Genomic DNA, 24,797 nt, shown 5'->3' with positions numbered 1-24,797 from the left:
GTCAGTGTGTGTGAGCCCGTGTGTGTCAGGGCATGTGTGTGAGCAGGCGTGCGTGTGTCAGGGTGTGTGTGAGTTCACGTATGTGGTCTGTGGGTGTGGGTGTGAGGGGGGGCGTGTGTATGTGACGAGCCTCCTGTTGTCCTGGGGTGTGGCCGCCCCCCCCCCCCCCCCCACCCCACAGCGTGGCAGTGACAGTGCCGGGAGCCCCAGGTGCCCACCGCTGGGCAGAGCCTGCAAGGTCGTGTTCCGCTCCCTCTGGTGGTGGCGGCCATGCCTCCTCCTCTGTCTGCCCTGCGCTGTGGCCATGGCTGCGGGGCTTCTGGTCCCTCTAGCTTGGTGTGTTGGTTCTGAAGCGTTTCTGGAAATTTCCCAGGTACGGACGCCTCCAGCTGGCGGTGCGGCTCGCATGCCCGCAGGTCATGACTTGGCGAGAAAGAAAAGGGTCTCCTGGCGTGGATGTGGGAGGGACGGGAGGACGGCCGTCCACACGGACGGCCACTGCCACCTTGCTCCCCTGTGTCAGCGTGCCGAGGGGGTGATGCCAGGCAAGTGTTCTCGGGCAGCCTCTGCAGTGAGAGTCCCGCGGGCCCGGGGGCCCATGCGGGCACCGGTGTCCCCGCACAGCCTTACCTGTGACCGTTCCCAGGGCTGGTGGTTCTGGAAGCCGCCCGTCTCCGCTGAGCAGAAGGAAAGCGGCAAACCGGAGCGCCGTGCCACGAAGGGTTTTTCCTTACGCCGCGGCCTTGGACTTGAGTGCTGGCCCCACGGTTACACTGAGACGTTTTGAGTGGTCTCAGGAGGAGCCCAGCCGGAGAGGAAAGTCAGCTGGGAGCGTGGCCGGTGCCACAGGACAGCCGGTCCCAGACTCACTCTTCTCCTGGCTCAGCTTCCCTCTGCTGATGTCCCGGGATGCGATCTGATGCCCGTGGGGAGACACAGCTGCAGCCCAGCCTGGCGGGCCTTCCATTCTCCTGCAGGGCTGTCCCTGTGGGGTCCCGCCATGGTCTCTGGGGTCCACACCCCAGGGATAGGGGCGGCCGGTGGAGGCTCGGTGTGACCTCTGTGCCTTCCCCAGTCCTTCCTGGGGCCTGGTGACCCCAGCACTGGAGGGCCCGTCCGCAGGCCCCCACGGGGCTCCCCAAGCCAGACCAGAGGCCTTGCGTCCCTGCCGTGAGAAGGTTGTCACCGAAACTTCTTTTCTCTGGGCTGGTGACCAGTCTTTCCCTGAGGTCTGTGCCAAACCACGCCCAGCCCCACACCTCCGATTCGGCACCTCGGGGACATCCAGGACGTGGGCACACGTCCCTCTGAAGCGGGGAGGGAGGCAACTGGAGGCACCTGGGGGGCCCTCAGTCTTGGTGGGAAGGGGAAGGGCACGGGAGGGGGCAGGTGTTGAGGGCGAAGCTGGACGGAGAGGGACCGGCTGCCTCTGCTTCCTCCGAAGGCCGCCTTGGAGCGTGCCGCACGCAGCCCTTGCACGACTTCTGTCTTGCGTTTGCTTTGTTGAGGTACAGCTCACAGAGCACACAGCTCAGCCACTTAAAGTTCAGTGGCTTGTGGTGTGTTCAGAGCCAGGCAGCCATCCTGCTAATTCCAGAAATTCCCCAAAGAGACTTTACCTGTTAGCCGTTAACCCCGTTCTCCCCAGCCCGGCCGCTTCGGAGCTGACTTCCGTCCCTGTGGCTCTGCCTGCTCTGGACGCCGCCCCGGAAGGACAGGGCCCTGTTGTGCGTAGCTCCTCGCGCCCACAAAGAGCACGCATCAGGACTCTGTCCCTTTTAAGGCTGGGTGGCTTCCTGTCTTGTGGATGGATGGCGTGCTTAGCCTCCTGCAGCGGCCGGACTCTGGGGTTGTGCCCACCTCTTGGCTCGTGTGCTCCAGTGACCGCCTGTGCACGCGTGGGCCCCCGTCCCGGGGCACGCGCCCAGGAATCCCACGCTCGGCCACGTGAGGAAAGCCCAGGCTGAGCCCCAGGCCGATGGGTGATTTCCTTCTCACTCTGGAGTCTTCTGCAGGAAGCAGACTGGTTGGAGCAGCTCTGGGGGCGCCCCAGGGTGTGAGGCCTGGAGGGGTTTGGGGGGCTCGGGGGGGGGGATGAAGACAAGCTGTGTGGGGACCCTCCCGCTGACCAGAACAACCCCGGAGCCCCCCGCCCTGGCCGGCCCCGACTGCTCCGGGGTCAGGGTGCCGTCTCCCCCGTGGCGCCCACGGGAGTGCAGAGGGGCCTCCTGTTTGCACCCCCGCTCGCTGCCTTTCCTGCCAGCCGGCAGCCCGGGGACAGGGCGCTGTGGTGCTGGTCCGCGCCTGTCTGGGCTGAGCCCGCTCCCAGAGCCGGCAGCCAGGCACGGGGGGGACGTGTGCGCGGCCAAGGGCCCCAGGGAACGAGGTCCCGCCACTCAGGTGCGGGGTCCTTCTGACGGGGGCTCCCTGCTGTTTCCATTCTGGCCATCGGCCAACGCTGTGACTCGGTCGAAAGCCAGTCACGGGTGTCTGCGCCTCCTGCGTGCCGGGGACTCGAGCGTGCCTCCGGAAAGCAGCCGCTGCTCCCGCGGAGGCTGGGGACCTCCACGTGTGGCCCCGTCCTCCCCGAGCCGCCCCGGGAGGTGTGTGACTAAGAGCCCGCTGTGGAAGCCTCAGGGCGGGTGTGGTGGGGAAGCCTTTCCGATGACTCACGCGGCAGGGAGTTCCCTAATGGTTTGGAACATTTTTCCTTCTGGGCTTGCGCACAGTTTCCCCGCTGAGGCCTGCGGAGCTCTTGATAAGGCCGCAGCTCCGTGGCCGTGGCCGTGCGGGGCCCGCTTACCCCATGGAGGCTGAGGCTGTGCTCAGCCAAGGAGGACGCCCTGAGGCCGGACGGCAGGGCCCCACGCTCCCAGTTCGGGGGGCGGGGGGGGGGGGGGACGACACCGGCGACGGGGTCCTGCTGGCACCGTGCCCCGGGGAACCTGTCCGTGACGATCAGCCACGCTGAGTGGCCGCGATGCTGCCATCCTGACACACAAGTGGACGGCCACTCGTTTAGGGCCCTTAGTGGAAACAGAGGGACCACGGCGTGCTTGTCCCCATGGGCTGTGATTCACACAGACACGAAGACTCAGGGAAAACAGGGCCAGAGCCCTGGGCCTTTGAGACCGCTGGTTCCCGCCCTGCGGGGTCTCCAGAAGCCCGGCTTTAACCAGCGTGTCCGGATGGGCCTATGCTCTGTTAGTGAGTGACTCTCGGGATCGATGTCTGGGAGAGCTGACACGCGGCGTGCACGGTGGACCGTGTGGCTCGCCGACCCCGGGCAGCCGCTCTGACGGGGGGACCCTGCCCCTAGGCCCAGGAGGGGCTGGAGGGGCTGGAGGAGGCCTCTGCTGGAGCGCTTTCTTGGCCGGCGGGCCCCACAGAGCCTTCCGTCAGTTTCCTTATTCGGATGAGCCTGCAAGGTGTTCACAGGGAGGCCGAGTCTGGTCTGACCCCTCCTAGAGGATGGATGGGGTGCTCGGCCCCCTTGTGGCCGTGTCCCTGGCCCCTCACGGGCCTCGACCTCCCTCTTGCCCCCTGTGTGCTCTCTGCGCCTCGACAGGAGGCCTGGACACACTCGAGAATTCCTCAGGGAAACTCGAGCCGTGGTTATCACCGACGGGCAGAGACTGGGCAGTGGCCAGGTTTGTCCCCGCTTGTGACTCCCACAGCTGTGTCCCTCTGAAGTTGTTTTAAGAGGCACAGGAACATAGGAGCTGTGCTTACAGGAAGAGTAATTTTGATTACCTTAAGCAAGCAGTGGGTGGGGACCCTGCCCACGGGGCCAAGGCCCGTCTGGCCTGCGCGGCCCGGACGAGCCTGCCCCGTCCCCGAGCTCGGCCCCTGGAGCCGCATCCCTGGCTCACACAGCTCGGGACCTTCCGCCAGCTCAGGGACCAGGGTTCACAGAGATGCTTCTGCACCCGCGCCCTGGGCTCACGGGGCTCCAGAAAGTTAGCTGCTTTGTGGGTCTTGATGCCTTTAAGAACAGCAGAGTGTATTTTTAGTTTCCTGTTACGTTTTTCTGGAGGAGACGTGGATGCTGCTCCCTTGGGCCGCTGGTCTGCATTTTATCACCGAGTGGGTTCATCTGGTGGGTAATTTGTGCTGGGACTTCAGGCGTCCCGAGAGGCTGGTGTGGTCCTGGCACACAGACGCTGCTCCGGGCTCTGTGTGACTCACACTTCCTCCCTCTGTCTCCACCCTCCACCCCTGCCCGCCCGCACTGTGAGGCAGAAGAAGGAGATTTTGTCTACTTTATTTATAATTTCTGAATTGTAACGCACGTACACGTCTTCTTTGAAACCAGAATGGGAGCGGGAACTGCGTCCGGCTGTAACTGTTTGGGGACAGACTTCACAGGAGATGGGGAGGAGGGAGGTCTCAGCAGGAGACGGACAGCTGTTAATTCCCAGTAACCACCCAGCCGGGCCCCGTCGCGCTGGCCAGCCATCGAGGGGCCTCCAGAGGCCAAGAGCTCGGTTTGCAGTCGTTCCTGCCAGTGGGCTTCTCGAAGCTCCCTCCCTCCAGGCCCGGCCCACGGGACACCGAGCCCTTTCAAGGCCCATCGGGAGCCTTTCTACCTTTTTTTAAAAACACGCAAACGGCCACTGGGGCAAAGTTAGAAACGCCGTGCTCTGTGTTTCTGTATCCCGACGTGGCGAGAAGCGGTCACAGAAAGGATTCTCTCGCTCAGCCAGCCGCAACTCTGAGCAGAGGCGGGATTGTGGCTCCCGGGCCCCGACTCGTTACTCAGAGAAAGTCTGCTCCCAGAACGCACGCGGTAACCAGGTCTGCGCTTCCCGCCGCTGCACCTGGAGCTGGAGCCGGCGGGTCTGAGAGCCAGGACACCGCCCGGGTCCGGGTCTGGAGACCACGCGCCGCCTACCGGGTCACCGGCACGTCCCCTGTGTTTACGAGCCCTCCCGTGGCTGCCGCGGGGCCGGGGCGGCGAGCCTGTGGACGCGGGCAGGGTGGGTTTCGGGGCGCTCGCTGCCCGGGGCTCCCTCCCGCAGAGCCCGGGGTCTTCGGGCTCCACGAGGCTCCTCGCCCCCCGCGTGTGGGCCTAGCGCGTCCTCTCCGGTGGCAGCGCTCACACGACGTCTTGCTCTCGCGCGTTAGCAGCCAGCACGGTGCGAGCAGACGGGGCTGTGGTCTCCGGGGCGGCCCGCGCCTGGTCGAGGCAAGGGGGTTGGGGTGGTGTGCTGGACAGGGCACGCGGGTAACAGCCTTCGTTCTGCCCTTCTCTTCCAGACGGTCACCACATCTGGGAGGCTGAGGCAAAGACGGACAGAGGCCTGTGCAAGCCGGTGAGTAGGGCTTCCTGCGACACGAGCCGCTGGAAACACCGGGGCCAGGGTGCGGCACGCGCCAACGGCGTGAAGGGCTTCCTGACACCAGCGCTCTCAGGACCCAGACCAGCCTGGGGCGGCACAGCGGGGTGCCCCGTAGGAGGGGACCCCGCCAGCACAGGGAAGCCTGGGACCCTCCTGCGCGGTAACTGCTCCCGGTCACGTGGCAGGCACTGTGGGCACGGGGCCTTCGCCACCCTCCTGCCGTCGTCGTCGCCAGGGGCCCGCACACAGTGCCGCCGCCGTCCGCCAGGAAGACGGGCTGTTCGGAGCCGCCGAGCGGGCGTCGCACCTGCCCGGGCTCGCCAGGCCGCGCAAAGCTCCAGCAGCGTCCTTGGCACGACCTCGTCTCCCGCCACTCGGTAGACTCTTGTTCTGAACGTGAACTGGCTGGATGTGAAGGCGGGTCTCCGTGCCGCTGATTCCATTTTGCCAATTAGCTGGTGCGCTTGCGGGCGCCGGAAGGTGGCGGGGCAGGTGCCCGGGCCTCGCTGGTGCCGCCGCGAGGATCCCGGGCCGCAGACGCCCGGCACACCCACACGCACCCACACCGCGTTTCTCGGCCTCCTTGGCTCTGTTCGCATGTGTCGGTGCCCACGTGGTTGTTTACGGGGGACGTTTTCTGTCTGGGATCACGCAGCGGGTCCAGCTTTCTTACGGCTCGCGTTAGCGCGGCCCGTCTTCTCCGTCCCCGAACTTTCGTCCGTGCCTTTGTGTTTAAAGTGGTTTCTCGCAGACCGCAGGTAGCTGGTCTTACTTTCTGTCCACTCGGACAGCCTGCTAATTGGCGTATCTAGGGCGTTAGTGTTCTGAATGATTGCAGACGCAGTGGGATTAACGTCTGCCACGGAGTGTGTGTGTGCACGTGCGTGTGTGTGTGTGTTCTCTGTGATCCTAGAAGAGCAACAGTCTTCAGGCTGACGCAAAACACGCTGTGGCCGCAGGTGACTGTCTGAAAAAATTCAGAGTTCTTCCAAGCTCAGTAGCTCTTGCCCTGGCCACGGGCACAGGTGTGTGGGCACAGGCATGTGGCCCTTCTTCTGACAGTGGGGGGACGTGGGGTGTCCACCTGTTCAGAAATCGTGTCAGGACAGTAACTTGCTGCTGTCTTTGGGCTCCCGGAGGCCCTGGCTGTTGGAGCTGGGGGACGGGGAGCCTTGGGTGGAGGGGTTTGCCGAAGCCGTCAGGTAACTGATCTCTGCCCTGCTGCTGGTGGGACCTGAGTCACTATTGGAGATGCCTGTCCGCCGCGGAGGTGGCTCTTTGACGGCGGCTTGGTTACCGCAGGCCCAGCCCTGGGTCCTCACGGGTGGCTCCATCGGGACGAAGCATCTTTTCTTGAGACTTAAGCCTCCTTTCCCAAAGCTCTGATCCGTTTACCAGAAGCCTGTCCAAGTGGTGTCTTGTGGAAAAGATTCCTCCCTGGTCCCAGGGAAACTTGTGCTCAGGACCTGGCTCCCCTTCCGTGCTGTCTGGGCCTGGTCCCGCGCTCGGGACCGCACACAACGCGCACACGCACGCTCACGCACGTGCATGGGCTCCTTCTGGCCCCGGGGCATTTCTTGCTGCCTGAGGAGCCCTGAGCAAGCGCCGTGGGCTCCGGGCGCTGGGCTTCCAGAAGAGGGTCCCCCGGTGCAGCAGGCCCAGCAGCTGAAGTCCGCTCCAGACCACCACGGGCCTCGTGCGCACCTCCCCTGAGCAGGAAGAAGAGACCTGCAGAAATCCTGCAGCTTTCTCTGTCGGGATCTTTCCTGCCACGTTTGTGGGAGGTTTCGTGTCACTGGGCTTTCTTTTGCACTTTGAACGGTTGCATGTTTTATTTATTTATTTATTTTTATTAATTAATTAATTTATTTATTTTATAATGTAGCAATAGAGTCTTTTTAACGTTTATTTATTTTTGAGACAGAGAGAGACAGAGCACGAACAGGGGAGGGGCAGAGAGAGAGGGAGACACAGAACCTGAAACAGGCTGCAGGCTCGGAGCGGTCAGCACAGAGCCCGACGCGGGGCTCGAACTCACGGGCCGTGAGATCATGACCTGAGCCGAAGTCGGACGCTTAACCGACCGAGACACTCAGGCGCCCCGGTTGCATGTTTTAAAGGGAGCTTAGCAGTTGACAGCTGCGCGTTCCAAAAGAAACGTAACAGTACGTGCGAATGATGACGTACTTTGTCTCTTAACTGAGGTTTAATTTTACATATTATTTCTAATGACAAAAGGGTATTTATTCGTTGCGGAAATTTGGAAAATACAAAAAATGAGAAAGAGAATAGAAGCACCTTGTGTAATTTCACCACTGCTGACGTGTGGGCGTGTGTCCTGCCAGGCTGTTCCCGGTGTGGGTGTGCGTGTATTCATACACGCGTGCCGTGGCTGTCATATTGAATGTGCCTTCTGCACGAAGCGGGATTGTGCTGCACACGCAGTTTATACACTAGCAGGAGCCCTCAGCGGGGTTTCTTGCTCCGTGGGGTTCTGCGTGCCACCTGTAATGCCTGGTGTTTCTGTGGTGACACGTGTCCTGTGGCTGCATATTCCCCCTTCACCGTGCTCCCGGGAGGACGGTGTCGTGCACGTCCTGTTCGGAGAGGTGAAGCGTATCAGCCTGTGCCCGCATCAGAACGCGACCCCCAGTTGCCTCCAACTTACAAAAACCAAACCCGCAAAGCCCAGCTGCTGACGAGGGCCTCCCTGCCTGGCACGCCCGCCCCTGCCCCACGTGACCCGTCACGGAGACTCCCGCTGACGCCTCTTTGTAGTCGTCTCCTCGGCATCAGCGAGACCTCTTCCTCGCTTGTCTTCTCTTCCGTGGACGCTAGACTCCACTCTTTCCTCCACAGTGGCTCGCCCCCGGTGGGCGCCAGCTGTGTGCGGAGGCCGGGTGGGAACCCAGACCTGTGCTCCCGAGCCAGGCTCCCGACCACGGGCCGCGCCGCCGCCCGAGCCACCTCCTGGCCAAGACGCGGCACTGACATCCCCTGTAACTGCAGTGCAGCCACCCTGCGCAACACCCGTCCTCGGCACCATCGGCTGCACGTGCACAGGGTCACGTCTGCAAGGGGCCAGACGCTCAGGCTACTTGTTGCTTCTTCCAAATGGGATGCAGTTATTGAGACGACAAAACCACGTAGCCTGGAGGGAGCGTGGTCCCAGGGGAGGGGCCCAGAGCAGCTCTTGGCAGCAGGCTGCTTTGCCTCGGTTTCTTTATCTGTAACAGGAACAGGTTGGGCCCAAAGTTCTGTTCGGTTTCCTGTTTTAATATTCATACGATTCCGTTACTAACCTGATTCAATCAATTTTGCTATTAAGCTGGGTAACAAAACCCGATACGATGCATTTTTCTTATACGTTTTCTTTGCTTGTTAACTTAAATCATTCGACAAAAGCAATCGAAGAAACATTTTGGGTGTGAGATCCTGTCCCTCCCGTGAAATCAGGTACAGCATGAGCCCCCGTGAGGACGTCGGCACTTTGGTGCACTGCACGCTGTCGGCTGGGGCTCAGGCCCCCTGACCGCCAGCCCGCGTCTCCCACAATGCCGTGCTGCCTCATGTGCCTTGTTTTATACCCGCACTTGAAGGAGCGCAATTTTTGTGAAAATGTCGTCGGTTCGTATTTTAAGCCATGGGAAGGTACCAGTGCCCACCACAGCCCCCATCCCGATCTGTGCTTTCTTTCTAACTGTCCACACGCCCCTCAACCTGCTAGGGTCGAGCTCACCTGTTTGAGGGAGTCTGGGAGGCCATGACGGGCTCCGAGCCTTCGTCGGAGAACCTGTCCCCAGACACGTGTCTCCAGGAAGCCCGTCTCCTGGGTCTTCAGTGTGTTGCCTGAACAGGGGCTCACAGCTCCATCCGTAGGCCAAACGTGGAACTTTTCTCTAGTTTCCAAAGGCCACTGACCCCGTGGGTTAGGGCAGGCAGATACATCCGGGTGTTCCAAAGACCGAGTGGCTCCTCTCTCAGATTAGCACCAGCGGCTTGTCTTTGGGGCTGAGTCGGTGGATGTTAGCTGAAGCCCTCAGCCTGCCTCCCCCCACACGCTCCGCATCCACGGGCTGCCCGGGGGGGTGGGGGGGGGGGCTGGCAGGTTCGATCCGCCCAGACGTGCGCCCGCGCCCCAGGCAGACTCTCTGTGGGCAGCTTCTTCCAAGCATCCCGCAGTCGGGAGCTGCTCGCCGTGGCCCCCACGCGGGCTGTTTACTGCAGGGTGCTTCGTGTTTGTGAGATGCTCACCGTCTCCCTCCTCTCTGCCGTTTGCTCGCCAGAATTCGTTGGTGGTCGAGATACCGCCTTTCCGCAATCCGAGAATAACGAGCCCCGTCCAAGTCAGTTTCTACGTCTGCAACGGGAAGAGGAAGAGGAGCCAGTATCAGCACTTGACCTACCTTCCTGCGAACGGTAACGCTGTCTTTCTAACCTTAAGCGCTGAGAATGAGCCCGCAGGGTGCTTTTCCTAAGAGACGCATAGATGCCAAGATGCTGTCGGGGTGAAGCGGTGTATGCGGAAGCTGCGTTATTGTCCTGTTGACAGGAACACGTCCTTGAGTCCTAAAAAAAAAAAAGTGAAGCTTTCAGTGTATTTTCCTTTATTACTGCTGTGGGTGGGGGCTGCATATTGGGATAATGACGGGTCATTTTTGCTGGCCGCTTGCAAATAGAGAATGGCCCGAGGGGAGAAAAAGTGCAGCCCTTTTGCGCCCAGAGGCTGAGGTGGTCTAGGTGTGTGTTTAAGTCCTGTAGATGTGTAAGGTGGAAAACCAAATAGTTATCATTATTTGGCAGGTGCCTTTAGAAGTAAACCCGTGGCATTGAGCCTAAAGGCTGGTGCCTGATGTGGTCATTGACTAACATTAACGATTTCTGTGCTCGGGCTGAAACCCCCACCTCACATCTTTGGTCGAATAATTGCACCTTCCTGTGACTGTGAGGCTTTCAGGCCCAAGTACCTGTCACTCAACCAAAAACCACCCTCGTTGAGGTTGTGTGTTTACGCATTCTGAGGATACAGCCTTAGGACTTAGAAGACAGTTCACCTTTTCAGCTTTCTAAGGTGTTTCCTCAAAGAAAATACCAGCGTTTGCTTTTGCCCCCCGAATGTCGTCCCCAGAGCATCGCCTGATGCTCTGAGTGGTCCCAGCTGCGGTCATCCTGGATTTCATTGTGTTTTGTGTTAAGGTCATCAATGGCGGCAATCTTCTTGTATGGTAGCTTCTGTTCTAAAAGCTTAGGAGATTCGTGTGATTTAAGAGAGAAGTTATACACTAAAAACTATTGAAAAAGCAGCCATGTTGCTATCTTGGTGAAGTCAAGATTCTCTGAAGGTTTTCGTTTTCTCTGACTGTAACACATAATACCGAGTAGATGATAGAAAGCCCTAGAATATCCGTGTTGATATCAAACCGTTAGAATTAACCACTTTGGGGGCAAATGTTAGCCGTGCCTTTCAGGATTTGAATGATACGATCTTGTTGTGAAATTACGTCATGAGACTGCACACAACATAGCACCGTGTGCCCGTGAGCCGCTCACGCCAGGCCGGTCTGGTCTGTTCTCTTGCCTGCGACCCCGTCCTGGGTTATGTGGTCTGCTTCGTGCAACTCGGTGAATCCTATCTGTTCTTGGAATAAGGTGCAATATATCCTACAAAAGAAAATATTTAGTGGTTTTGTGAAAATGTAATGATGGTATGCTAATTAAACTTCAGGCGTGGTTGACCAAAAGTTGAACGTTTCAAAGAAAACCAGGCCTTTTAAGAAAAATTGCTTCTTAAAGCGGTTTAGAAAATCTCTAACGTTAGTGTTTCCTGCAGTCCCCGCTCCAAGTTCACGGTGCCCCGAGCAGTGTCAGGGGTGGAGGGGCCCCCGCCTGTGACCTGCACATCTCTCCTACGGGGGGCACGCTGAGCCCCCAGGGACATGTTACTAAGACAATGGGGTGCAGAGGGCAGTGTGTGGGCCATCCTGTCTCCCCGCCCTGCAGCGGGAATCACGTCCTACAGCCTTATCCCACGGGGTCCTGACTGCGCTCCACCCCAGTGCCCCGGCGCCCCCCTCTCCCCCTGCCCCAGAGACCTCGCCGCCCCCCTCCCCACCCCCTCCATCCGCCAGGCGCCCCGCCGCCACGTGCCAGGCACCTCACACACGTACTCTGGACTCTGTTCCACTTGGACCTTCTCTCTGTAGCCGGTGCTCCACCCCAGACGTCGTCTGTCCCCTAGCGCAGGGGCCAGTGACTGTGGGCTGGGCGTACCTGCCATTCTGCTGGCCTGTCTGCCTCTCTCAGGCCTCCGTGACCCTCCACGCTTCTCTCCTTGAAATTTGCTTCCAGCCCCTCGGAGCCTGAGGCATCCTCGCTGTCGGCCCCTGGGAGCACCCGGCCCTGGCCCGGCTTCCTGGGGCGGCAGGCGTCTGCTGCCCTGTGGGGTTGGGACGAGGCCACGCGCCGCTAGGCTGTAAGCTCCCTGGAGCAGGACCCTCGGCCGGGATCTGACCTCGTGGCTGAATCGCGGGGTCTACCCTTACGTGGCTTTAAGAATAAATAAGTGAACGAATGAAAAACTGGAACTCGTGTGTCTGGTTTTCGGTTTGGTGTTTCTCCTGCCGTGCACTCCCCAGGCTCGCCCGGCCGTGAGCAGGACGCACAGACCCGCACTCGGCACCTAGACAGCGCCCCCCACCCTGTCCCCCTGGGCTGAGTCTCCCACCTCACGGACCGCGACTGTCGACTCTGAGCCCAAAGATGCGTGCTGTGCTGTGTCGGCGAAAGCTTTGTAGCGGACGGGGCGTGCCGCACGGACTAGAAGACATCGGCCTGTTTGGGGCGGGCTCCCGTCTGAGGGCAAGCACAGCGGGGCCCTGGCTTCTGTGCATTCCGACGGCAGGTTCTTTCCAAGGTTATTAAATGTGCTGTTGAAACGGGCAAGGCTTTGGAAGTAAGTCCTCTTAAACTCTACCCGAAAAACTTATTTTCACGTTCAAATGTGTAAAATCAAGTGCCACTCTAGTGTTTCCGTCAAAATTAGCCATGGGTACGGGTGATGGTGTGGCCTCAGTTGTCCTCGTGGTGGGCTCTCAGACATGTGACCCCAAGGGACAGTGCCCCCGGGAGGCCACCCTCATGCAGAGAGGTGGGGACGCTCACTGCCCCCGTGTGGCCCCTGGCGGCGCAGGTGTTGGAAGCAAGGGGATCAGAGCGTTTGTTGCTCGGGGATGCGTACTCTGGTCACCTTCCCCGCTGCTGGGCTCAGCTCGCCGGTGACCTTCTGACAGCTGGACGGCAAGCAAGTTGACCGCGGCTCCCTGGGATGACGCCCTCCTCTCTTTCCGTCTGCACCACACGCGTCTGCGGGGCCTCCGGTCTCAGGGTCATTCCCAGCGGTCGACCTGGAAGAGGCCGTGAGGCATCACACGCAGGGCCTGCCGGGCTGCGATGGAGCGCGGGCCCCTCTCTGGGTGTTGGCCGTGGGTGTGACGGGGGGTGGGGGTGGGGGACGGAGTGCGCACCTGCCGCTCGTGCCCCGGGGCAGCACCTGAAGGCAGCCGTAAGAACATCCGGTGCGATCCTGGAAGACGCCGCAGAGCACACGGAGCCAGAGAGGTTTTCTCGTTTCCTGCGTGTCACTGTTCCTGTTAACTGTGCCTCCCGCGGCCCCTGCAAGGAGCGCGTCAGGCCCCTGGCTGGGCTGTGCGGGCCGTCAGCGCCCTGGTGCCCGCCTCGGGGCGGACTCTGCCGGGAGCAGGGGCACCTCTCACCGTTGGGCCAGCTCGTGTTAGGTGTGGAGAAGGACTTGACCCGTGGGCAGCGGCTCCTGAGATTGAGGGGAAGAAGAGCGTCCACGTCAGCGGTGACTCTGTGGGCTCATGTGCCCGACGGCTGCCCCAGTGCCTGGGACAGGCAGGGAGGGGGCAGGAGCTCAGGCAATAAGCATTTCTGCTTATGGCCTCAAACTTACATACCGAGGTCAGTGTGTCTTTAAGATGAGAAAATAAACGGTGACAAATTATCGAGTCTCAGAGAGTGCGTCTTTGTGTCTGAGATGTTTGTAGTCGGTTTCCCAGAAGGTGCCTGTGATGGCTCCTGGCCCCTGCTCACTGTCGCTTGTGGCTGAGCAGGTAGCGGTCCTGGAGTTCCCCCAGGATCAGTGGGGATGGCTTTGGGGACACACCGTTGTTGGAGGTCCCAGGCAGCCAGAGCCCCCTGCCCTGGGCCCTGCCTGTCCACCACCGGCAGATAGTAGAAGGTCACGGCCGGGGACCACTTGGCATGGGGCAGCTCCTCTAACAGAGCGCTCTCGGGACGGGGGCAGGGGGAGCTCAGAGCCAGGTGGCGGGGCCGGGGCTCTGTGGGCCCGACGTCAGCAGCTGGAGGAGGAACCACGGGAGGAGCGGGGCTCACCGCTCGCCACGGACCTCGCGGTTACGGTAGTTGGTAGCCCCCACGAGATAGGGAGCGGAGGGACGCTACGCCTCCGCCCCGGCAGGTGCAGACAGGAGTGGATTCTCTGTGTTCCGTTTGCATCGTGTGGTCCGGAAATGAGAGTCCCCAGAGTCGAGGCTGCCGACGGGAGGAGCCGGCTGCGAGCGGCCTGCGGGCCCGAGGGCCAGGGCGGTCTCCCTCCTGTGGCCACCTGCAGACCCAGCTCTCCAGGGGCGGCCCCGTCTGCAGATGGAACCACGGACAGCAGCTTCCAGTCCCGTCAGCCCAGTGGCCTTGTCTTCACAGCAAGCTCTGGGTCTGCCTTTTCCACTGAGCTTTGGGCCTTGTTGCTTTTCTGAGTCCTTCGCGTTCAAGTTTGGTCCCAAAGTAATTGCCTCCACGAAATCCTAAAGATGCTTAGTAGTGACTCAGCTGGGAGAAGCTTCACAGCCCCTCGGGCCCCCGGGCCCTTGTCGCAGCCCCCAGGGCTGGGTGGGAGGGCACCCTCTGACAGACTCCTCTGGGCCGGGCCTCACCGGGGCACCCACTCCCCACGTCCCCTCGTCCTGTGGGTAAGAAGGAGGTGGGCTTGGTCCATGCAGAGCTCGCGGAGGCCGAGTTTCCTAGGGCACCGTGCCCCCCACTTCTTCTGAAGAGGGCTGCGAGGCATAAGCACGTGGTCCTCGACCCCTAGGCCCTGCCGGGCGAGCGTCCCCACCCCACCGGATAGGAGCTGGGGTGGAGCCCGGCAGGGCAGCCTGCCGCCGTCCACGGCGGGGTCCGCCAGGCTGAGACCTCACCCGAGCCCCGTGTGCGTGCGGCCGGAGCTTTGCCTCTCACGGAAGACCTTCAGGGCTCAGAGCAGACTGCCACGTTTCTGACCCACGGGTATGGAGGGTCAGGTTGGCCCTGGTGGCAGAGGGGGTGTCCGTTCTGGGGACTCCTGCCCACCCTGGACTCCCTTCTCAAGGCAAAGCAAAGTCAGTGGTGCCCGTCCCATGACCCCAGGACACCTGGCTTCAGGCCCACTGTGGTCAGTGGCACAGCTGGTCCCCGTGGACATTGTGGAATGTTCTTCCTGAGTCAGCTGAGCCGTGTGATAACCACACCGCCGAGCGAGCACGTTGGGAGTGGGGCCAGTGCACGGTGCACGGCTGTGAGCACTTTGTGCGGGACGCTCTGCCGTCGCTTCTCGTCGGAGCCTCGCACAACCTGCGTGAGGCTGATTTTATTAGGTCCCCACGTTTACTGGCTCTCCTGCTATTCCAGCCAGAGACTGAGGGACCGGTGTTCTGATTTCTGCTTCCACATCTTCAGCCTGCCGTGTAGAGGTGAGGGGAGCTGGCTGTCCAGTGTAGCTGGGTCTTCCTTGCCCGCAGGAGCCAGGCCCTGGATGTCCTGGGTGGGGACCGTCCCCACCAGCCTGGGAGGAGCTGGAGAGGGATTCGGGAGCCATCCTCCAGGCTCAGGAAGGCCGGCCTCCTCCTTCCGTGGAGAGATTCGGTTTCCCGTATCACCTTCTGGACGCCGCGTCTACCAGTGCTCGTCCACGTGTCGCTGGCCCTGCCGTTGGGTGTCGGGTTCGGTCGTGAGAGGCCCCCAGGTGGCAGAAGCAGGGCTCGGGCGAAGGAGAAGCGGAGAAGCGTTTCCCTCCCAGGCGCCTGGCACCCCCCAGTCAGACACCCTGACCACCAGGTCAGACGGCACACGGACCCTGACGTGCTGGCCACAGGGAGAGGATTTGAACTTGCAACACACTGAGGGGTGGACTGTGGGACGGGGCGCCTGGGTCTGAACCTGTGCGAACGAGCACGAGTCCGGCCTGCTTAGGAAACGGGAGACCCACTCCACAGGGCGCGCGTCTGGGGGGACGCTGGGGGCCGGGGAGTGGGGGTGGCAGTGCCCAAGGCTCCTTCACAGAGTCCGTGCTGCCCACGGGGACCAAGCGGAGGGGGCGGGGCACGGGCCACCAAACACAGAAGGACCACGTGCTGTGGATGGGCGTCCTGTCCCTGGGAGCCTGGTCCCGCCAGCTGTGGGGGAGGCAGCCCCCTGGGCCCTGCCCAGAATCACAGCCGTGGGTGCAGCTGCTTGGGGGCAAACAGCAGCAGGACCGTGGATCTCATTCCCTCCAAAGGCGGTTTTGGCCATTCCTGGATGAAAATGCTCGATGCGTCTCGTGGCGTGTGTGATCCAGTGTGACTGGTCGGCAGCTCCCCACAGGTGGGGACCCAGAGGAGATGGGGGTTGGCGCCCCATACGGGGTTCCGGCCCCATCTCTCAGCCTCGGTCCCCACCCGCAGGACCGGTGTGATGCCACCTGGTCGGGATGGCCGTTGCTGCTTGGCTCCATGGAGCGTCCACAGCCCCTTGAGCCCAGAGAACCCTACCTGGCTGGCAATGTGGGAGGTTTGGCGTGGATGCTGGTTAAGCTGTGTGGAAAAGACGGGGTGGAGTCCCGAGTTGAAATGCCCTCCGTGTCCGTCATCGCGTGGCTCGCGGGTCGGGGTGCGTCAGCTGGCCCGCTGGTCCCCCGCCCCCGACCAGGCCCCATTCCTTCTGGGCTCCGGGTGTGGAAATGGTGCGTCCTGCCCCTTGGGGTGGGCCCTTCAGGTGGCTGCGGTTACTACTTTGCCTTTCTCATTATTTGGAAAAGTCATGCCCCGAAGTTATCATCGTGGGTGTTTATACTGACAGTAAAAGTGGGGCTTTAATGTCAGGCAGCGAACAGAAAACAATCTGATCTTTGTTCTCTAGGGTTTAGAACAAAACCCCTTTTGTCCAGAACCGTGCAGGGTACCTGGGGAAGTGATCCAGGCCGACGCAGCTGGGGTCACTTGCACGCGTGCGTGTGCAGGGAGAAGGGGGTGGTGGGGGCGGCCCCCTGCACCGTGTGGTGGCTTCGGCATCCGGGGTATCTTGGCACGAGCCGTTGCAGATGAAGGGGTTCTGGGGGCTGGGACTCCGGGCCGGTGGGTCACATCTGGGGAGGGCTGCCCGCAGGTGGCCGGCAGAGGTCACCTTCTCGCCGCGTCCCCGCACGGCAGAGGAAGGTCTCTCTCTTCCCTGTAGGATCAGGGCTCCCCGGACTTCATTCAGCCATCATTGCCCCCTGAAGGGCCGTCTCCAAATACCAGCTGTGGCGAGGCTGGGCCTTAAACCTATGGGTTTGGGGGACACAGTGTGGTTAGTCGCAGTGTCTCTGGCCTATCCGAGGCCAAAGAGCGGGGCCCTGACTCGCGAACCCCCACTTCTCCCAGTGCCAGCAGAGGCAGGGGTTTGCAAATGGGGGCACGCACCAGTAGCCCCCGCACGCGGACTGCGCATGTGGCCCCCTTGCCATTTGCTGGGTAGGTGGGACTCTGTCCTGGGGGTAGGGAGGCAGGCCCATAGGACTTAGGCAGTTAGCCAGTGACTGTGCAGCCCGTGGGTCACTGCAGGACTCAGGCCCCCCGTCCGTGTGTGCTCCCCGAGGTACGGGCCTCTCGTCCCCCCTTCCGTGTGTGCAGCAGGCCGCACATCTAGGAAGGAATACTTAAAAGGAAAGGCATAGATGGGAATTGTGCTTTCTGCTCACCAGCTTTGGGACTGGAGAGCGTTTCACAGCTCGTGTCCCGCTTCGTTAATCGGAATCTGAGTACTGGGTCAGGTGCTGGGGCCACGAGATCGCTGCTGTTTGGGGACCCAGGACTCGAAGAACGGCTTTGCTTTCAGGTAGCTGAGGTGCTGATGGGGGAGTGCGGAGTTCCCCCAACGTTTCCATTACAAACGGGAGGCGCCTTTGTCTTCTCGGGCCCCTGAGCTGGCGGGTTGGCCCAAACAGCATCTCGAAATTGAATTGCTCGACTTTGCTCTTCAGCAAGAGGACAGGGTGTGTCTGATCATGGGCAGGACATGGGGAAGACTTGGGACGGCTGGTCTGGTGTAAGAGGGGACCGTGTCCCCCTGTCCGCTTGGGGGAGGCCATCACATGTGTCCGTACTGGCTCACAGGCCTCGGGATGGTCTGAGCGTTTTCTGGAGGGAGTCCCGTCACGTTGCTCTGGGCCAGCTGTGGGAGCTGGTCCCGGCCACTCTCCATCCAGGTCCCGACCGTCTCCATCCAGGAGGGGTCCTGGGGGTCAGGGACTGCCTGGGGGCCAAAGCCCTGACCCTGCTGTTGGGTCCTGCTACATCACCTGCTGAAATTGTCAGTGGCGGCCATTTGGCACCTGCATGGAATCCCTAGGTGAGAGGGAGTGGCTGACCCAAAGGCCTGGCCGTCTCGGGGGAGACCGTGAGCCTGGCTGGGTGTGTGCACTGCGCACTCCGCTCGAGGGGCACGTGGATGGGGTGGATGGGGTGGGATGGGGCGGCCACGCCTGGGGACCCACGTGTCCACCCTGGGTCCCACCCTGCGGAGCAAGGCGCACACTCACTGCTTGATCTCCTGTGTGAGACACAACAGCACAGCCCATGTGCGAACCACGTGTGGGCCACGAGGCCCGTGCTTGGATGCCCCAAAGCACCCTAACCTGACGAGCAGCAGGGAATCTGCTTGGAGCGATTCGAGGGAGGTGGCCGGCACTGCCTTGAGCCCCGCCTGACCTAACCTGGGGCTCTGAGGAGGGCCCTGCTCTGCCCACAGGAACAGGAAGCCACTGCTGGGGGGGCGGGGGTCGGGCCCATTTGCCAGACATGGGGTTTCTTCGAGCCAGGCCAGGATGTTCTGCAATGGTCTTTGGCCCACAGATGGCCATTGCAGGGGCTGTGGGTGGAGTGGGGTCCTTGCGGAGAGGCATGCCTGCCACACGGCCCAGGAGAGAAGGCGCTGCAGCCTGGGGACCAGAGGTCCTGTTCGGGGGCAAAGCCCCTCCTGAGACAGCCGCCCTTTGCCAGGGCACGGGGTGCCCGGCTTCGGGGGGCCAAGGGGACGTCTGTGCTCTCTCCTCTGCAGAACGCGGTCGCCGCGCTCGGGGTGTGAACGCCAGCACGGCCGGGGCGGCACCCCACCTCTTCCATGAGAACAGGCTTTGTGAGCGGCGGCCGCCTTCGAGATTAACACTAATCTCTGGCACGTTTGCTGTAACGAATCTGGATTATAAACTCGCCTCCTGTCCCGGCCCCCCGCCCAGGCCAGCGAGGTGGACGGCGGGAAGGAACCAGACGTGGCGTCACACAAGCGCCAGGTCTGGAAGGAAGCTGCCCTCGGCCGTGGCCGCGGCCCCCCAGCGCTTTCCGCACCGCCCAGGGCCCCGCGCGGCCCCTTTCTTCCCTCGCTAATAGGAAACAGGAGGCGGCGTCTTGCTCTGATTTACAGCGAGGACGCGCGTTTCCTTTGAAATCCAACACAAGAAGTGTGATTTAGACGCCGGATGTTCATGCTTGGAGCCCCTGAAGGTGCCACGGGGACGGCGGGAACCGTGGCTGCCGCGTGGATGTCCCGCGTCCCCGGGCCTGGTTCCCAGAGCACACCCGCCCCTGTGTCTGCTGCCCTTCGCCTGTGGTCGGGCCTCTCCTCCCGTGGCTCCCACCCCCCGGCCCAGAGCCCCGGGGTCTCTCTCTTGGTGGCTCCTCTGTGACCCGTGGTCCCTGGCCCGTGTGGGGCCCTCGAGCACAGGGGGGGCCGCCGTGTCAGTTTATTCCCTGAGGGAGCCTGTCCAGGGGCTTTAGGCAGAGGTCAGGCCCACCTCATGAGGTTGGTGGGGTCTCGGCTGCAAACACAGGAGGGACGTGGGCACTGGGCACCGCAGTACCGAGGAGCCCATGGGGGCCAGGCCGGCTGGACGGGGTGCGGTCCAGCCCCATGGCGTCGGTCCTGCCACGACTCTCCACTGCCCCCCACACCATTGGACGGTGACCCGTGTCCTGTGGGGCAGGCCCCACGCTGTGAAAGCTTTTCCAGAAGGTCCTGGGGAGCCCGGTGACACGGGAGTTAATGCCGGTGCCACCGGGAGGCCTTAAACAGGTCATAAACAGCATGCACGAGCCAGCAGACCCCAGCTCGCCCCTGCCCGCCGAGGGCGGCAGCCGGGCCTCTGACCAGCCTCCCGGGGTCCCCGGTTCTGGCCGCTCGCACCGAGCCCCATCCCTCCGTGGCGGCTGAGTCGCGCTGGCCGGCCTTTCCCGGCAGCTGGTTTGCCTGTGCGGTTCTGAGGCTCAGTGCAGACGGGATAGGAGTTTTTAAAGAGCTCAGGGGACACCTCGCGGGAGAGACGGGCGGGCCCCGTGCCTGGCTAGAAATCCAGTGCGGTGAAGACAGAGTCCCAGTAGGGTTTCATTTAATCCGCCAGACATGTACGTGTTCTCAAGATCAGGAACTTGAAAGCTACCCAGCGAATTCGGAATTTAACCTCCGCCGTTTGTTCGCCGGCACGTCGCCGCTGGACCGAGTTCCTGGGGCCCCGCCAGAAGGTGAAGGCCTGTCTGCCTCTCTGGGCCTGACTGTCGCCTGGGCCATTTTGGATTCGCAGTGTGCGGGAAGCAGGCCGGGGCGGTCCTGCCTGGGAATACTGTCACCCTGCAGGCCGCGTCCCCTGCCACCCGGCACTTTGGGAGTGACGTGAACGGGGGCCCAGCACTGTGCCCTGTTAGCCGCGGGGCAGCTGGAGGTCCAGCTCCCCGCCCCACCTTGGGGAGGTCGCGTCAGGCCGCGCCGCACGGCACAGCCTCTCCCCAGAGGCGGAGGCCCGGCAGCTGGGGGGGGGGGGGGGGGAAGGGGCTCGATGGCAGAAACCCCGGCCACGGCAGCTCCAGAGTCAGTGGTGGCCACTGCTGGGTGGACGGAAGTTAACAGAGAGTCCCCAGGGGCGTGATGGCTTCTGAGGGGCCACCCGACACGGCCACTGTTCCCACACACGCGCACGGACGCTGGAGCCTAGGGACGCACTGCGCCTCAGGTGGGGCCAGCCGGGGACTCCTGGGCCAGGGGCACCGTGGCCCCCGTGAGGAGCAAGGCCCAGTCTTCCGCACGCGCACCCAGGCCCTCGCGGGTCCTGGCTCCTCCCAGAGACCCGTGACGGTGGCCCAGAGCACGTGTGATGGACACGCGGCGATAAAACGCCACCCCGAGAAGAGCTGCGCTTCCTGGGTCCCTCCTGCGGCCAACTGCGCTGGGCCTCGCCCGCAACCAGAGCCCTGCCCCCCGGGTCCCGCGGAAGAGAGTGCGCTCACCCGGCAAGAGTGCAAGAGCCGTGCGCGTGTAGCGGCCCTTGGGGACACGCGGCTGACGCACACCTGCCCGGCGCCCCCACGGTGCCCGGTGTGAACGCCACCCCTCGCTCTGCTGCTCTCTGTCCGGCCCTCCTGCCCCCAAAAACGCGAAGCAAAAGAGAGCGATCCTGTGGCGAGCCCCGGGAGCCGAGCACCAGGACTTGGCGGCTCTGAGGGGAACTAGACGCCCGGGAACCTGCCGGTCACATAGCGCGGGCGCCGTCTTCGAACGGAGATCAGATGGAACCCGCCACCACCTCAGGGCCGTGCCTCGCAGGCGCTGCTGCGTAGGAAGCGGCCCTGCCGTCCACGGCGGCCGGCAGGTCTCGGGGCGCGGACGTGCTCTAGTGAGGGCCGAGGCCGGGGCCACGCGGCCCACAGGCTGGTTCCCCCAGTGCGGCGGACCCCACCGCCACGCATCCCTCACGCGTCCGCCTCCTAGGAAGAGAGGGGAGGGTGGGTGGGAGGGTCTCGAGACAGCCCCTCACCCAGGAGACCTTCGGCCGCGTGGGTGACCGTCGCGGCACCAGGTGCGCCGTGAGCCGGCTTTGGGGAACAGGCGAGGAGGCGGGGCCCGGGGAGCGGGCGGGGGCAGGGGATGCGGGAAGGTGGGAGGACGGAGCGGGTCCCGCGAAAACCCACAGCACACCCGCCCCGTTTTGGAAGCCGGAGCCGCTTGCGCCGTGTGGCCCAGGTCTGGCGGAGAGGACGGGCCGCTGTCCTGCTGTCTGCCTCACGGCCCTGCTTCCCGGCGCGGGGGGACGGGACGGCCCAGAGCCGCACCCCGGCTGCGTGGCCGGGGTGGCCTGTGGCTCCGAGGCGGCTGCCCCACGGAGCCGCCTGGGTGGGCGCGTTCTCCCCGCACGTCAGAGTCTTCCCCCCGCCGTGTAGTCGCGGACCGTTTCTCTCGGGGTTTCCGGACATCTCCGCGCCACCTCGGTGCGTGTTCGAGTTCACCGACCGTGCAGACGTTTATCAGATAGGGCGTCGGTAGCAAGAGGAAGGCGGTTGTACATCCAAGTTAAAATTTTCGCTTTGATTGCTACAAATCCGCGGGCCCTTGGGTCCAAAGCTTCTACTGCAGTTTGCAAATGGATTTTTATAGCACATTAGTGCTGGGGGGGATTCCAAGCAAAACAGTGTTCTCAGTATTGGAACCAGCTGCAGCTTTCTGGAGACGGTGACTCACACCCTCCTCTTAATTGGGTGGGAGAACCAGGCGGAGACGCACGGGGACTCGGGACGCTGTTTATTTTGCGAGGGCGTCCTGGCCACAGCCCGCCCCATCCCCCACCCATCACGGCATCCGCAGCCCGTGTTTATTCCTCTCCTTTCCTTCTTGCAGCTCCAACCATAAAAACAGAGCCCGCAGATGACCACGAGCCCGCCCTGACCTGTGGGCCAGGGGGCCAGGGCCTGAGCCCGCTCCCGCAGCCACGCTTCAGCCAGCAGCTCGTGGTGCCACCCGACCCGGGCTCCTGCCTGGTGGCCGGCTTCCCGCCCTGTCCGCAGAGAAGCACCGTGGTGTCGCCGCCACCCGGCACCGGCCAGGAGCTCCACGACCTGTCTTCTGCTGCCTACGGCAAGGGCACGGCCAGCCAGGGCCACGGTCACCTTGGACTTCAGCGGCCGGCCGGAGGGGTGCTCGCCGTTCGGGAGACGCCAAGGCCTGTGGGCGTGCACCCCGGGCCCCCCCAGCAGCCGCCCCCCGCCCTGCTGCAACCACAGGTGAGTGCACGGCTGAGCAGCGGCTGTCCCCTGGGCCTCCGGCCAGCTCTCTGTCCTGACAGCCCCTCCTCCTCACCACCGTCCGGTACCCAAGAGCCGACCTGTTTGCAGTCCTGCAGCCCTACCCGCCCATCCGAGATGGGCCGCCAGCAGCACCGACTGCCGAAGGCTCCGAGGAGCGAGTCTGCAGCCCCCCGGCCCCCGCCGCTGCCCGAGGTGCGTGAGGACAGTAGTCATAGTCTGGCTCCCTTTCCCGTAACGGTCAAGCGAGAGCCTCAGGAGCTGGACCAGCTGTACCTGGACGACGGTAAGTGCCCGTGGCCGTAGGTGCGCTCAGCCTGGCGCCGTGTCTGTGAGTGTGACGAGGAGGGGTGTGCGCCTCAGCCACCCGGCGGGGGAGCGCGCCCGGCACGCGCGTCCGCGCTCCGGGCGCGTCCTGCGGGTGGCGCGCTGCCTGCCGCGCGGCTCCGCTCCGTCACCCCGCCTGGATGTCCCCGTGGTGCCGGTGGCCGCAGACCCGCAGGACCAACGCGGCACCAGGCGGAACAAGTTCTGTTTGAAGAGGCTGCCCCGGCACGTGGCTTCGGGTCAAGCTTTCTTGCTTCTTAGCACCTTAAGGGCCTCCCAGGCTGAGTGAATGATGTTTAAACGGCGGCTTAGCTGAAAGTGGTGAGCGTTCTGTGGCGCACCGCTCCGGTCAGGCGCCTGGCGGAAGGGTGATAAGGAGCCGGGCTGCCCCTGAACGGGGACTCACAGCCCCCTGTGTGGGACCCACCCTCCCCTCCCCCCCCGCCAAGCACACGGGCTCTCTCACCATCCAGCGTGCCACGTCAGGGTGGTTCGGAAGGGAAGGGCCCTCAGGACACCTGCAGTCAGGCTGGTGGCAGGCAAGTCCACGTGCTGGGGTCTGTCCACACAAGGAGGGCAGAAGATACCCCATTGTTCTTAGCGCGATCGCTCCGCAGAGTTCTCTTTCCTGCAGGACAAGGTGCTGCCTGTGCCCAGTGCAGGCAGGTGGCACACTCGCGCTCGTTCACCTGACTGCGGGTGGCTCAGGCACGTGCCCAGTGGCCCCGTGGTCTGCTCGGTACAGTGGGCCCGGTCAGTGCCTCCACGGGCCCTGCGTGGATTGCGAGCGGGTGCCGGGCCCGGTCAGCGGGTCCGTGGGTCCATGGTCCCTGCGTGGATTGCGAGCGGGTGCCGGGCCCGGTGAGTGGGTCTATGGGCCCTGCGTAGATTGTGAGTGGGTGCTGGGCCCGGTCAGCGGGTCCACGGGTCCACGGGTCCACGGTCCCTGCGTGGATTGCAAGCGGGTGCCGGGCCCGGTCAACGGGTCCACGGTCCCTGCGTGGATTGCGAGCGGGTGCCGGGCCCGATCAGCGGGTCCACGGGCCCTGCGTGGATTGCGAGCGGGTGCCGGCCCCGGTCAGCGGGTCCACGGGTCCACAGGCCCTGCGTGGATTGCGAGCGGGTGCCGGGCCTGGTCAACGGGTCCACGGTCCCTGCATGGATTGCGAGTGGGTACTGGGCCCGGTCAGCGGGTCCACGGTCCCTGCGTGGATTGCGAGTGGGTGCCGGGCCCGGTCAGCGGGTCCACGGGTCCATGGGCCCTGCGTGGATCGCGAGCAGGTACTGGGCCCGATCAGCGGGTCCACGGGCCCTGCGTGGATTGCAGCGGGTGCTGGCCCCGGTCAGCGGGTCCACAGGTCCACGGGCCCTGTGTGGATTGCGAGCGGGTGCCAGGCCTGGTCAGCGGGTCCACAGTCCCTGCGTGGATTGCGAGCGGGTGCCGGGCCTGGTCAGCGGGTCCACGGTCCCTGCGTGGATTGCGAGCGGGTGCCGGGCCTGGTCAACGGGTCCACGGTCCCTGTGTGGATTGCGAGTGGGTGTTGGGCCCAGTCAGCGGGTCCACGGGCCCTGCGTGGATTGCAAGCGGGTGCCGGGCCCAGTCAGTGGGTCCATGGGTCCATGGGCCCTGCATGGATTGCGAGCGGGTGCCAGGCCTGGTCAGCAGGTCCACGGTCCCTGCGTGGATTGCAAGTAGGTGCTGGGCTCGGTCAGCGGGTCCACGGGCCCTGCGTGGATTGCGAGCGGGTGCCGG

At 63.3% G+C, this 24,797-nt stretch overlaps 1 protein-coding gene across 4 annotated transcripts in view; it reads left to right on the top strand.

Moving 5' to 3' along the window:
* Window positions 1–24,797, top strand: part of NFATC1 (nuclear factor of activated T cells 1) — a 101,610-nt gene that overhangs the window by 47,996 nt on the left and 28,817 nt on the right. For 3 of the 4 annotated variants that reach the window (XM_049620334.1, XM_049620335.1, XM_049620337.1), the window contains exons 7-10: window positions 5,260–5,315; window positions 9,629–9,761; window positions 22,314–22,696; window positions 22,808–23,003. In XM_049620334.1, the coding sequence (XP_049476291.1) occupies window positions 5,260–5,315; window positions 9,629–9,761; window positions 22,314–22,696; window positions 22,808–23,003 (768 nt within the window). The remainder of the gene's footprint in view (window positions 1–5,259; window positions 5,316–9,628; window positions 9,762–22,313; window positions 22,697–22,807; window positions 23,004–24,797) is intronic. The other variant, XM_049620336.1, reaches the window with a different exon arrangement.

This window comes from Panthera uncia, assembly GCF_023721935.1.
Source record: "Panthera uncia isolate 11264 chromosome D3 unlocalized genomic scaffold, Puncia_PCG_1.0 HiC_scaffold_8, whole genome shotgun sequence".
Lineage (NCBI taxonomy): Eukaryota > Metazoa > Chordata > Mammalia > Carnivora > Felidae > Panthera > Panthera uncia.
This window is presented reverse-complemented; position numbering and strand designations above follow the sequence as displayed.